This window comes from Macaca mulatta, chromosome 17, assembly GCF_049350105.2.
Source record: "Macaca mulatta isolate MMU2019108-1 chromosome 17, T2T-MMU8v2.0, whole genome shotgun sequence".
In the NCBI taxonomy this organism is placed as follows: domain Eukaryota; kingdom Metazoa; phylum Chordata; class Mammalia; order Primates; family Cercopithecidae; genus Macaca; species Macaca mulatta.
Genome location: NC_133422.1, coordinates 16,483,807 through 16,498,539, shown reverse-complemented (window position 1 = coordinate 16,498,539; position 14,733 = coordinate 16,483,807). Strand labels below are relative to the sequence as shown.

At 41.8% G+C, this 14,733-nt stretch overlaps 1 protein-coding gene across 4 annotated transcripts in view; it reads left to right on the top strand.

The window, feature by feature from the left end:
• Positions 1-14,733, top strand: part of SMAD9 (SMAD family member 9) — a 112,566-nt gene that overhangs the window by 29,978 nt on the left and 67,855 nt on the right. For 3 of the 4 annotated variants that reach the window (NM_001257798.1, XM_077973559.1, XM_028837084.2), the window contains 1 exon segment: positions 7,788-8,385. In NM_001257798.1, the coding sequence (NP_001244727.1) occupies positions 7,974-8,385 (412 nt within the window). In that variant the 5' untranslated portion in view covers positions 7,788-7,973. 4 annotated transcript variants of the gene reach the window in all.

Genomic DNA, 14,733 nt, shown 5'->3' with positions numbered 1-14,733 from the left:
CAAAAAAAAAAAAAAAAGAAAAACGATCAAGTCAGATCATTTAATTTCTTTGCTTTTCAAACCCATTCAGACTGGACATGGTGGCTTATGCCTATAATCGCAGCTCTTTGAGAGGCTGAGGCAGGAGGATCACTTGAGTCCAGGAGTTCAAGACCAGCATGGACCTCCTCTCTCCAAAAAAAAAAAAAAAAGAAAACCCATTCAAAGGCTTCCCTTTGCACTTTCGATAAAACCCATTTTCCATATGCTACTTTCCAGCTCCAGCAGGACACTCGTGTGTGTCTTCCCCTCCTGCCTCACTTCCAGCCACTCACACCCTTGCCCACTCTTCCTTGGCCACAGTTTTTCCTCCAGCTACCCAAATGCCTGGAATTCTCTCTACCCCTGTGCCACCCTCTTGGCATTTTTCTCTGGAGGTCTCACTCTGCAGCCCCTAGAGTGGCAGCACTTTCTTGTCCTCTTGATCTCATTGTCACCTCCTCAGGGGGTCTTCACCGGGAAGTCCAAGCAGGTCCCTGGACCCACAGTCATGTTTGTTCTTGCATAAGACTTCATGACTTGTTAATATTTACATGTTTCATATCCAGACAGTTTCTAAGCCCTATATGGACAAGGGCCATGTCTGCTTTGCTCCCCACTGGGCAGGGCCTGGCACATGATAGGCATTCATATCAGGGCCATTTGCTGAGATATGTGAATGACTGAATGGAGGCTGACATGCAGCTCAGCTCAGGTTTGTCCTTTCCTTTAGGACACAGAGCCAACCTCTCTGTTGTGTTTCATGCCCCTTTAGAGCCACAACGTTTTGGAGATTGAGGAGATCTTGGAGGGCTTCTCTCTCAATTTCCACCGTTCAGGCTCCGTCTCCCATCGTCCTGCATTTCAGTACAGCTCAGGCCCAGCCTTGGGTTCAGGGGGTCTTTTGCTGTCCGTCTCAGCTTGTTGGGGGATGCACCCATGTTGCTTTCCTCCCATGTCCTTTGGGAGCGGGATTATGGTGCAGTGGCTTAGGGTGTCTGGAGCCAGACTGCAGGGGTCTGAATCCTGGCTTACTAGTGGTGTGACCTTGGACAAGGTACTTAATCTCTGTGTACCTTGGTTTCCTCACATGTCACGTGGGGTTAATAAGCACATGCAGCTGTGACAGTGATTCAGCGAGTAAATGTACTTAAGGCACTTATCATGAAGATAGTCAACATGTGTTGGCCATCTGCCTGTCTCCCCTCTACCTTCTCATGATCTCCGTGCACTGTAGTCCTTCTAGGCTCTTCCCAGCACCCGCATAGTGAGAATAGTCAGCTACTCTCTACAGTCCCTTTAGCTTATTCCCTTCTCACTCTTACTTTCTCTTTTTCCCCTTTTTTCTAATTCAGTGTTGTTGTTTTTTTAACCTTTTGGGGGTCACAGGCTCTTTTGAGAATTTAAAGCATACCTATGGACTGTTGCCTTAGAAAAACCCAGTATTTGTACATTCACCCAAAATGAGCAATTCAAATGTCCACAGATGGCTTGGAATCTCTCTACGGCCCCCTGGATAGAACTCCCATTACAAACAGCTGCGTTTCTGTTGTCTTCTTTGGTGCTGTGGGCCAAAGGTATTCCACCCAGAGAACTAGAACTGACCCTTCCTGGATATTTAAGAAACCTCAGAATACAGCTAGAAAAGTCGCTTTCCAGAAGATGAAATCATGATACCATTTCTATATGTATCCAACCGCATGACACTGAACTGGCATATGCATAAAGTGATTATTTATATCTTATAATACAACTTGTGATTGCTACTCATTTGGGACATATGGGAATGCCAGGCTAGTGTAAGGGAGGACAAATTTGAATTAAGTGTGTGTGTGTGTGTGTGTGTGTGTGTGTGTGTGTGTGTGTGTTAAGCCCAGTTCCTTCTCAAGTTGTACAGTATAAGACATGATATGTGTGTGCCAGTGGTGATAATAACAGCCAACTGTTTTCTAGATAGAAGTCCTTTTGGGCCGGGCGCGGTGGCTCAAGCCTGTAATCCCAGCACTTTGGGAGGCCGAGACAGGCGGATCACGAGGTCAGGAGATCGAGACCATCCTGGCCAACAAGGTGAAACCCCGTCTCTACTAAAAAATACAAAAAACTAGCCGGGCAAGGTGGCAGTCGCCTGTAGTCCCAGCTACTCGGGAGGCTGAGGCAGGAGAATGGCAGGAGCCCGGGAGGCAGAGCTTGCAGTGAGCTGAGATCCGGCCATAGCATCCAGCCTGGGCGACAGAGCAAGACTCTGTCTCAAAAGAATAAAAAATAAAATAAAATAAGATAGAAATCCTTTTGGACATAGTTTTATACTTGTGTGTAAAGTATAAAGAAATTATTGTAGAGTAAAATAAGCATTTATTATGGCTGTATTAATTACCAGTGTACAAAAAGTGCCGCAGAAATAGTCTAGATAACAGTGTTTCTTGGAGGGGGTTAAATGTTCCTTCAGCAAAAGTGTTCACTTTCTAAATTGGTTAGTAAACTGTTTTATAGATACCAAGGTATACTTAATGCTGGTCATGGATTAGAGGGTCAAAATTGATAAGCTTGAAAAAGTAAAAGACAAAAACAAATAAGGAAATCATGATGTTTTATCGTGGTGATTGTTTCTGGACTAGGCCCTCGCAGAACAAACACGTGCTCCCTGACCCCCTGGGCTGACCGCATTGTGCAGCCTGGTAGGTGATGGAGGCCTTGGCCACATTGACCCAAAAGTAGTGCCCGTGAAGGATTGCTCAAAGATTCCATGTGCCCAGGGCTTAGGAATGCTCCATCTTAAACGGTATTTTTTAAATTGTATTTTCTTCAGGATTAAAATCACCAACTGAACCTTCCAAGGAGATCAACTGAGTGGAAATAATCTTCAGTAACTGCTAATGGGAGCTGGATTTAAAACCGTCAACTTAAAATAAAAAAGCTTATGTCTCCTGAACTGTTACCCAGCCGGGTAAATTGTTTTTTACCGTGGAATTATGTGCACTTAAATCATGGTGTATGCATGTGGTCAGCACTGCTTTTCTTTTAAGTGGGCTTGTTTATTTAAAAGACTCGAAAATGAGAAGTTGTTTTCTTACTCAGTTGGGGTTTATTGTAAAACTCGATGCCAGAAAAAGAAAAAAGTACTGTTTTTGTGCTGCAAGTGTGTGAAGTGTGTCCTTTCCAGAGAAAGGACAGTAATGGTGTTTTTTTCTCTCTGCCCAAAGAAGGAAAGCTCTAAGGACCAGCAGGAGGCTTTGTGGGGGATCTGGGGTTATGAACGCTAATCACGCACTGACCAATGGTTTCAAACACAGGAATGCCCAGTATATGTTTTTACTCTTATTCCTTTGCAGTAATTCAAATACTACTAAAATGAAACAAGTAGCTGGAGAGCAAAGTGGGACTTGGTTCGTGTCGGTAGATGACACTTGTTATTAACAGGGTCAGTTTGATAGCTGTGTCAGAGCTGTTGTTTTGCCCTGCTTTGTGCTATGAAGTGTCATGAGTGAAGGTCACGTTCCGACTGCTACGAGTAGTCCCAGTAGCATCAAAGCAGCTGAGCAAGTGTTGAGATCCCATGTGGCACATCCAGCCAACAGCTGCGGAGTCATGGACCCATCTCCCGGGCAGACCCTTCCCTGGAGACTGAGCCTTGTCTTGATCTGCAGATGAGGAGGGGGTGGGATCCAGAGAGACAACATGACTTGCCTAAGAGCACACAGTGGATCTGTGACAGGGATACACGATTTTCTTACAAAAGTGAGACTATACCACACCAAAAAATCTTAGAAAATTATCCTAATCCACCACAGTTTATATTTTTATTTTTTATTGTTTTTATTATTTTTCGAGACAGGGTCTCCCTGTGTTGCCCAAGCTGGAGTCCAGTGGCACAATCGTGACTCACTGCAACTTCCGATTCACAGGTTCAGGCGATCCTCCTGCCTCCGCCTCTCAAGTAGCTGAGACTACCTGTGTGTGCCACCATGCCCAACTAACTTTTGTATTTTTTGTGGAGATGGTGTTTCATCATGTTGCCCAGGCTGGTCTCAAATTCCTGAGCTCAAGCCGTCTGCCCGCCAATGCCTCCCAAAGTGCTGGGATTACAGGCGAGAGCCACCATGCCCAACCAGTTTATTATTATTATTTTTTAACTGTGATTTAAATCCTTTTAAGTGCAGCCCAGTTATCCTCTCAGGAATTTTCCAGACTTCCCGCCCCCTCAGGTTTTGCTCACTTACTGTTGGTTTCATTCTTCTTTGCACTTTTTAGAAATGTAGTAACTGAGAGAAATATTAATCGCCCCTCCTCTTGTTTTTGCAGCCAGTTGTTTTTTCACTGAACGCTCTGAGGGTGCTCTGTTTTCATTGTTATGGTGAACCTGGGCCATGGAGTTAGCAGGAGATGACAGTAGGTTAGAGCTTAGAGTCTGTGGGCATTTCAGTTCTCTGACGATGGAAAGCTATTCGGAGCCAGGTTGACACAACTGAACAAACTTGCACTGTTAATGTCAGGGCGATGACCACCTGGAGACAAACAGGGAGGCCCTTTGTTCTACAAGTGGCTAAAACATTATAGGAATGAGAATGAATAACCTTTAGAGTGCACTGCCTGGACACATAGAAACAACCTAGACAAGGGGACAGGGTCTCTGCCATCCAGACCGGAGTGCAGTGGTGCAGTCATAGCTCACTGCAGAGTCAAACCCCTGGGCCCAAGTGATCCTCCCACCTCAGCCTCCTGAGTAGCTGGGACCCAGGCTGTAAGCCACCGCACCTGGCATGATTCATTTTTTACACTTAATTTTTCTATTAAAAATATGCCAAGCATACAAACAAGCATAGAAAATAGTATTTTGAACATCTGTATACCCACCAGTCAGCCTCATTAAAATCTTTTTGATATTTTCTATTTCTAGCCTACCTGGAGGCCGCTGTTATGAATTGGGTGTTTATCACTCTTGAAGTCCTAAATTTAACTCTTCGGGGCCTCCCTCAATGCAAGGGCCTGCGTTTAATGGGACAGGAGCGGTATCTTGCAGCAGTAAAATCATAGTTTTGGAACTGTCGTGAGACCACTGTAATGATTTGAAATGTGTTAGTGAGATCGGTCTGCAGAGAGCCGAAGGGTTTCAGACCCTAGATTCATGACTAGATGGCAATTCCCCCATGGTATAAGAAAGTATGGTGGCCACTGAAGGTCACTCATCAAGGTAAACCTCAGACAGACAGTTCCAAGAAAAATGTATGGTTTAGGAGCAGTGCTTTTCAAACTTTTTTTATTGTAACCCAACTTAACAAGTAAATTTTCCACTGTGACCCTGGACACATACACCGCCCCCCCCCCCCCGCCACACACACACACACACACACACACACACACACACAGAGCACATACTTCTGAATGAAAATTCTTAATGAAATGATTATTATTATACTTATTATTTTTGTCAGCTGCTCTGCAATAAAGTCTATTTTGTTTTATTGTTTGTACAAAAGCTGTTTTGTTCCAATAAATTGAGTTCACATGCCATTGGTAAATGGGCACCCACGGTTTAAAAAAACGAACCCAACAAAACCTGGTTTAGGGAACCGTTTCTTGTTTCATGGAGCAAAAGTTTCTAAAAGGTATATTTGGTTTAACTCTGCTGAGTGGTTTTATAAAAAGCTTTTCTCTATGACTGACCTCAGCTTAAAGATCTATGCCACAACTCACTGACAATGAATCCCATGTAAAACTAAGCAGAATTCACAACTGTTTTGGGGTTCAGGTTATTCTATCATGAGACTTCTCCTTAAAGCTCCTAACCCTCTTCAGCCATTGCTTTAAGGCAGCCTGACTAGATAAGTAAACAGAACTTGAACACAGTGACTGAACTATATAAATTCATGATTGTTAAGCCACAAAAGCAACCTTTCCAAATAAAACTGAGTGTAAGTCAAACTGCCAAGCGAACAAGGGCAGCTATGGAGCTCTCAACTCTCCTTTTTGTCATAGTTTATCTCTGTACAATGCCAGATGAGGAATAAAGTGATGTGACTATTGCTTTATACTCATTAAATCTCATCCGTTTTTGTGGGACCATAGTGCCATCCTCCTCACCTGAGGTGCCCGATAATGATCACTCTAGCAGGGGGTTCTAAGGCACCTATGTTCAAAAGAAGTTTATAGAATTGGACTCAGAAAGGTACAGCTTGCCCTCCAGGGAAGCAAAGGAGAAAATTATATTTAATGCATATTAAACAAACAATTGTTGGAGACTATGAGCTACATTGATTCCAGTAGCCCAAAATACTTGAGTCAGCTTGCTCCAAAATGTTACCAGCCAGCCATTTTAAACATTAATGAGGCAGCTGATCTCTAAAATCTGGAAGGAGGAGGAGGTTTTGTTTAAGCCAACTGTTTCACAGAAAAGGAAATACAGTTCTACCTCAGGACATTTAAATGAGACTGCTGAATAACTGGGAAAGAACATCTCCTGTGGATGAGAAGGCAAAGAAGAATTCAGCTGATTTTATAACAAATAACAAACGTGACAGCTGTGCTTTCTTGCGTATGTATTTGTGTCTGTGATAGTGTATAATTTCTAGAAAAGCAGTTGTCAGGCATTTGGGTCTTAAAAATTTTCACTTTTAAAAATCATCGAGAACAAAGAACTCTTGCCTCTGTGGGCTGGATCTATTCATTTTTACCGTTTTAAAAATTAAAACTAAGAAATTTAAAAATAGTGATTCATTAAAAACTATTCCAATTAACAAAATATTTTTATTTAAAACATTGTTTTCATAAAAGTTATTGAGAAGAGTATTACTGAGTATTATTGAGAAGTATTACTATTATTATTAAGAGAAGAGTATTATTGAGTTTTATATTACTGCAAATCTATTTAATACTTGGTTTAATAAATGGCACCTAGATTGTCATTATCTGTTTCTCCATATACTCTATTGTGCTATGTTGTTTTGGTTGAAGTGTGTAAAGAGAAGTTAGTTCACACAAATAAGTAATTGGAAAAGAGAGAACCTCACAGTCCCATTAAAAGGATCTCAGGGACTCCCAGGGATCCTTGGGGCACACTTTGAGAGCCGCTGCCCTGAAAAGTAGTTTGGAAGACTACGTTAAGTGTGGCTGTCCAGGAGTGGTGAGATTATTCACGATCCTGTTTTTTTGTTTTGTTTTGTTTCTTTTCATTAGTATTTATTTTCTACAAGAAGATGGATTGCTTGTGCAAACTAAAAATGAGAAAGAAAGAAAGAACATATGTTGAGGGAAGATTATGGGGGCCCTGGAAAAACCCAAGCAGAGGAGTTTACACTTGGGAGACCAAGGAGCCACTGTGATTTCTTAAATGGGAAAGTGCTAAGAGCCATGTTTGGGAGTAAGTGGATTAGAATGGAAAGAGAGAAGGGGAGATACTTCTTCAGAGGAGTGGTGTGGTGGGCCAGAGCTCAGGTGTCGGTGGAAATGGAGAGAAAGGGACAAACTCCAAAGACTTTGAAGGCAAAATGACCTGAGACCTGGATATAGGGAATAAATGAGAGGGCAGAGTCAAAGACAACAGTTTTCAAATTAAAACATTTGAAGAATGTTTCGTTCCTTCCGTCCAACTTTGGGGCCTGGTTCTGTTGCTCAGGTTGGAGTGCAGTGGCGCAGCCTCGACCCTCCTGGGCTCAAGCGATTCTCCCGCTTGAGTAGCTGGGACTGCAGGTGTGGATCACCTCTTTCTATCCAACTTCAACTTTTTCTGAATGTTACCCTGATTAAACTAATTGAAGTCTTGTCGTGTTTTCCAGAGTTGGCCAGCGTGTGCAAGGGCTTAGGAGAAAGTCAACACACTTCCCAACTTGAATTGGTCCTAGCCGCTCCCAGAAGAACGGGCGGGTTGGTCCCTATGCCACCCTTGGAGAGCTACTCGCCGCCCACTTTGCCGTGAAGGGCTGTGCGGTTCCCGTGCGCGCCGGAGCCTGCTGTGGCCCCTTATGCACTCCACCACCCCCATCAGCTCCCTCTTCTCCTTCACCAGCCCCGCAGTGAAGAGACTGCTAGGCTGGAAGCAAGGAGATGAAGAGGAAAAGTGGGCAGAGAAGGCGGTGGACTCTCTAGTGAAGAAATTAAAGAAGAAGAAAGGAGCCATGGACGAGCTGGAGAGGGCGCTCAGTTGCCCGGGACAGCCCAGCAAGTGCGTCACGATTCCCCGCTCCCTGGACGGGCGGCTGCAGGTGTCCCACCGCAAGGGCCTGCCCCACGTGATTTACTGCCGTGTGTGGCGCTGGCCGGATCTGCAGTCCCACCACGAGCTGAAGCCACTGGAGTGCTGTGAGTTCCCATTTGGCTCCAAGCAGAAAGAGGTGTGCATTAACCCTTACCACTACCGCCGGGTGGAGACTCCAGGTGGGTCGTCTTTACCACGTCGAGGTTTATTTTCAGAGTGAAGGGCGTGTGCCCCATTGATGGAGAATGACGGGGTACCAGCAAACAGGGACCTGTCCCTAAAGAGAGAGAGAGGAGAGGGAGGTTCAGTTTTGAGGGACTGGTCCACATTTTTGTTTCCTGGAATGAGGCAGATGTCCAGTCAAAGAAAGAAGGTTCCCATGAAACCATATTCCTGCCTGGAATGCCACAGGAACACTCAATCCGAAGAGAATCACAGTAAAACCCTGTTATAGCCAGTGTGAGGGAATGAAGATAAACTAGCCAGAAAAATCTAGAAAGAAGATACTTTCATTTGATCTCATTATGCTTGCAAGCTTTGTGTGATTTTGAAAATGAGGCAGATGGCTAATCAAAGAGAGAAAACTCCCATAAAAGTTTTATTTTGAGGTGTCTCGGACAAGTTGACGTAATCTTTTACCAGTTCTTGGGGTCCTGAAAGGTTTTTACAACGGCCTTGATAATGATGAGCTGTAAAAATTAAACATCATCCTCCCCCCCTCAAACAACTGAACTGAACTGTACTAAACTGAACTAAGGCGGGGTTTTTGGCTGCTACTTTGTTCCAGTTCAGGTAAATAGAAGGTATTTTGTATGTAGGTCTGACAACAGCCAGTGAAAGAGTTGCTGGAAATCATTCCAGGCAGTTATTTTGAAAAATGGTTTTAAATACAGATAGGTATCACTTAATGATGGAAATACATTCTGAGAAATGCATCAGTAGGTAATTTCTTCCTTGTGTGAACACGCTGGAGTGTACTTACACAAACCTAGGTGGGATAGCCCGCTACACCCTTAGGCTGTATGGTGTAGCGTGTTGTTCCTAGGCTACTAACCTGCACAGCATGCTACTGTACTGAATACTGTAGGCAATCCTGACCACAGTGGTATTGAATGTATGTGAACAGATCTAAACATACAGTATCATAATCTTAGGGACCACTGTCTTATATGTGGTCCCTCAACAAAAACGTGATTACACAGTGCATGACTGTATAGGAAAGTACCTTTCTAAAACCTTTCACACCCCTGTATGTGTGTGTGTATGTATATTTTATATATATGTGTATTTTATACATATATATATATATATATATATCTGTCTATCTGTATTCCCCCTTCTCTTGGAGAAGCCAGGTGTTTATCTTTGTTCCTTCACACTGGCTATAACAGGGTTTCACTGTGATTCTCTTTGATTGTTTCTGTGGCATTCCACACACGAACACAGTTTTAGGAGAGCTTTCTCTCTTTGGCCATCTGCCTCATCCCAGGAAACCAAAGCACTGACACATTAGCTCATGGAAATTGCCCTTGTCCAACGAAGAGATGGTCCCATCTACGTAGGCAGGTTCAGTTAACCTTAAAACAGTATCCAATAAGTGACTCATGCCCAGCCTACCTCAGTCTTAGCTAAGTGATCTTTCCAGCTCCCAGAACTTAAGGAAGTCATCTACCTGTGTGTGGATGCCTCCCACAGCCCATTCAGGGACTGAGGCCCTGGCTGAGAAGGTATTAGAAGGTTCCACATGCTTGGCAAATCTGATGTGTTTCCCCTAAATCCTGGAACGAGTTGCTTTCGTCCCTTCTTCACTGCTTCATTTTGACTCTCTTCGTTTACTTAAAAAAAAAAAAAAAGTCAATAATGTCTACGCTTATAATAAAATGACTTGATTCCATTATGTGTTTCAAAGATTTGAATTACATTAAGCATCCAAAATATGCCCAAATGGAAAAATGTTCATTAAAAAATCATTTCTCTCTTCCTGAATAATGTAGTTGTAAAATGTAACAACTTGTAAGAATTATCTTGTAAAATGTACCTGGTTTTCCTTTTGAATATTCGAAAGCCTAATTTTAAAGAACTGTTTGACATTTTAGTTTTTCACGTTTTTGGTTTTTTGAGACAGAGTCTCGCTCTGTTGCCGGGCTGGAGTGCAGTGGCGCACTCTCTGCTCACTGCAACCGCCACCTCCCAGGTTCACGCGATTCTCCTGCCTCTGCCTCCTGAGTAGCTGGGACTACAGGCGTGTGCCACCTCGCCCAGCTAATTTTGGTATTTTCAGTAGAGACGGGGTTTCACCATGTTGGCCAGGATGGTCTCCATCTCTTGACCTCGTGATCCAGCTGCCTCGGCCTCCCAAAGTGCTGGGATTACAGGTGTGAGCCACCACACCTGGCCCTTAGTTTTTCCTGTTCTGTAAGATTCTTTTAGGAATGATAGTGTGAATGTTTTACGTATGGTAAATAGATTTCATTTTATCATAATTTAGCTGTGAATTTCCAGAAGGAAAGATGGGTGTAAAGATTATATTAATTTAAGGTAATATTTAAGTTACAGAGGTTTTTCTTCCTCTTGTGATTTTTTTAATAGAAAAAGTAGATTTTATATCTAGTTAGCTATCCATATTTAAAGTAAATATTTTAAGAATAATAAAAATGTTAACGTTAAACAAGTTTGCTGACTTCCTATTTATCATAAAGCTGAAGTTTTGCCTTTGAAATCTCATTTTTTGGCCATCTATTTTAGATACGTTGAAGGCTGTATTCCCATTTTCTTTGCATCCACACATCCACTTCAATAGTTGACTTCAGTGCTTTCCAAGTTATGTGTGGTGAGGGATCAGTTTTTATTTTTTTAATTTCCGGTCCTTCAAACGAATACTTTTATAGTACAGACAAATTATTAGGCAAATGAAATTTTAAAAAGACTTAGAAAATATAAGCCCAGTTTAAAAAATTATTTAAAGAAATATGAACTATAAACTGTGAATGCTGTGAAAAATTTCTAAGCACTAATTTCTTCACAGATTGGTCCCCAACAGTTGTCCAAGGGTCCCCAGTCCTCAGACCACACTTTACCTGGCATGGGTCTGGTGGAAGCCATGCAAGACTGTTGTGGTACATGATGATTTTACTCCATTAGGCCAGAGGTTATTTCAGGAGTGTAATTTCTTTTTTATATAAAATATTCATATTATATCAAAACCACATGACTTTTTAAAAAAAGACAAAAGTGTTTTTTTCCAGCTCTGTTTTGCACCCCCATGTGCCCTGTAACTCCTTCCGCTGTTTCCTCCTGGGTAACACTGAGATGTAAAGATAGCATGGTATTTAAAAGTGGCATAAGATAGGAATAAGTGTCTATAAGCACACTGTCATATTTACAAGCAGCAGTTGAGATGTAGAAGTGGAATTAAGTAATTAGGGATAGCTGTGTTTTTGAGTGAAGGTATTTAAAAATATGATCTGTGCACATTTAAGGCAACTGAGCCAGTCAGGTCAAATCACAACTAGGATGAAACCATTAGTTTTCTTTGCAAACATCCACTGGCTTTGATTTTACTCAGATGGTAAAAATATATTATCAAGATAGTTGTTACAATAAAGGAAATATATCATTTATTTTCTCTTGGTGCCTCAGATCTACAGGCCATGAAGAAATAGAAGTCTCTACATTCAGATGGATAGGAGGCATTATATTTTTATCAGTGTTAGGAATACACCGTAGATATTTTACATTAAAACTGAAGTCACAGAGATTATTCAAATTCTTCTTCATAAAAAAGTGAGTGTTTATTTGAACATCGTTAACGTTTTGATGAAGGGTCATTGACAAAGAAGCCATACGCATTTGCTGTGTCAACTCCTCACTTCAGACTACTCATGAGGCACATAATCATTTTTTTCCTGCATAGTTGTGGAATATTAACACATTAAAGGAAATTTAATGGTTTATTATCCATGTCACTGTTTCATGGTGATGTTGAATGTTTATTCTCTGGTGTCATAGGCTACATACGTATACAAATACTAGCTTGTAAAAGGGGAAGAAATTATTTGTTTCTCTGCCACCCTCACTTGTAGCAATTTTAGTTTAAAACCTTTCATTTACCCTTTTGAGTTTATTTTCTGTCCATGTAACTGAAAATTATTGCTTGTTAAAAAAGAGAGAGATGTATGATGTCAAAGGCAGATGGCAGACTTTGGGGTTGTCACTGTTATTGTTATTGTCTGTTTATTCCAAAACATTTACCTGTTTTAAGACCTTATTTTTTAGAGCAGTTTTAGAACATTTGCTTTTTGTGAGTTTTTATTAATACTTGCCTGTGACTGACAAATCAATAGAGTGATTAGAACCAAGATCTGTCCTGTTTATACCCAGAGACAAACTGTTTTAAACAATTCTTGCTTAGTTCTTTTGTATTTCTTTCTATTATTACTAAGAATTATGACAGTAACTCTAGATAATACATGCTTACATATCTCTTTCCAAATTTGTGACCTTTAGATGTCATTGACTCTCTAACATAAAAGATGAGGATTTCACTCTTATTTATATTTATATGTATGTATATATACACACACACCTTTTTTTTTTTTTTTTTGGAGACGGAGTCTCTCTCTGTCGCCCAGGCTGGAGTGCAGTGGTGAGATCTTGGCTCACTGCAAGCTCCACCTCCCAGGTTCACACCATTCTCTTGCCTCAGCCTCCTGAGTAGCTAGGACTACAGGCAACCACCACCACACCCGGCTAATCTTTTGTATTTTCAGTAGAGACAGGGTTTCACCATATTAGCTAGGATGGTCTCGATCTCCTGACCTTGTGATCCGCCTGCCTTGGCCTCCCAAAGTGCTGGGATTACAGGCATGAGCCACCGCGCCTGGCCTCACACACTTGTATTTTAATCTTCTTCCTTCCTCCTCTTCTCAGTCCTTGATTTCTGTATTTTAGTTCATAGTTTGTATTTGTTTTTCGTTATTCCAGTGGTTTCCATTGTGGAATTTGGGGATAAGAATTATTTGTCCTCAGAAGGGTGTTGGTCCGTTGACTTCTAGTAGCCAGGGTAGGAGTGGGACGTTGAGGTCGGTTGATTCTCATTTCTTTGTAGGTGACTTTGTGGTGATCCTCTAGGAGCTTTTGGAATATTCCAGTTATCCCGCAATGTTTGAAATTCAAGATGGAAAGACTAGGTCGGGATCTTATTTTCATTAATTGAGCTCAGCGCACTCTGTGGCTCTTTTCAATATGAAGACATAGGTCCTTCGTAGCTCTTTGAAGTTTTCCTTTGTTATTTCTTAGGCCTCTTCCCCCTTGTGTTTTCTTTGCCTCTCTGTCTGGAACTTATGTTGGTTGCAGATGGCTCTCCAACAACATTTTTGGAGTAGCTACTTTATGCCAGGCATTGTAACCTTCTAGGAGTCGGTAGGACGTGAGGGCCTAGGCAAAACTTTCCCTTAAGAATTTGAATTTATTCTGAAATTTTGCATAGAATCAAAATCAAGAACTGTAACATTCTTTTTAAAAAATGAAATCCAAAAAAGCATAGTAAAATGAACAAACATCATTTATGTTTTCTTACTGCTGCTTACCTTTTTTTTTTTTTTTTTTTTTTTTTTGAGACAGAGTTTCACTCTTGTCACCCAGGCTGGAGTGCAATGATATGATCTTGGCTCACTGCAACTTCCACCTCCCAGATTCAAGCGATTCTCCTGCCTCAGCCACCTGAATAGCTGGGATTACAGGTTCCCGCCACCACACCCGGCTAATTGTTGTATTTTTAATAGAGACGGGGTTTCACCGTGTTGGCCAGGCTGGTCTCAAACTCCTGACCTCAGGTGATCTGGCCGCCTCGGCCTCCCAAAGTGCTGGGATTACAGGCGTGAGCCACTGTGTCCTGCTGCTGCTTATCTTTTACTTAGTCACTTTTATTATTATTCACCGTTTGTATTTTACTTAATAACTTTTAATTACTCACCTTGAAATCTTTCCATTAAGGACGCATAGAATGTTTTTATTTCAGCAGCACTACTGAACCTGAAATTGTGTCTGGTCATCTAAATAATTCAACATGATCTCTGGAGGAAAAATATTCTGGGCATCACTTAGGGTTTCATTGCAAGCAATAGAAATGGATTCTGCCTTGGGGGAAAAAAGACTCATTTGGCAGAATTAAAGAAAGATGTAACCATCAGTTCGCCAGAAGGCCAGGTATTAGGGCAGCTCTGGTCATTTCCAAGGTAGGAATAAATAGCAGGTCTCTTTAGATGCTGACACTGGAAAGATCCTTCTGCAAATATTTTTTGTGAACGATGACATTCTGCTTAAGATTCGGGTTACAAGGAGAAGACTGTTACCTTAGCTTACTCACGTGCTCGCTTCTTAGGTGGAGATGGGGACTGAATCGACAGTTTTATGATGAGCACAATGACTAATGGGAGTAGTTCTCAAGGGGCAAAAACAGCTCTATCATCAAAAAAATAGATAAGAACAGCAAGTATCCGCTCTGTTGTGTACTGATGAGCAATGTT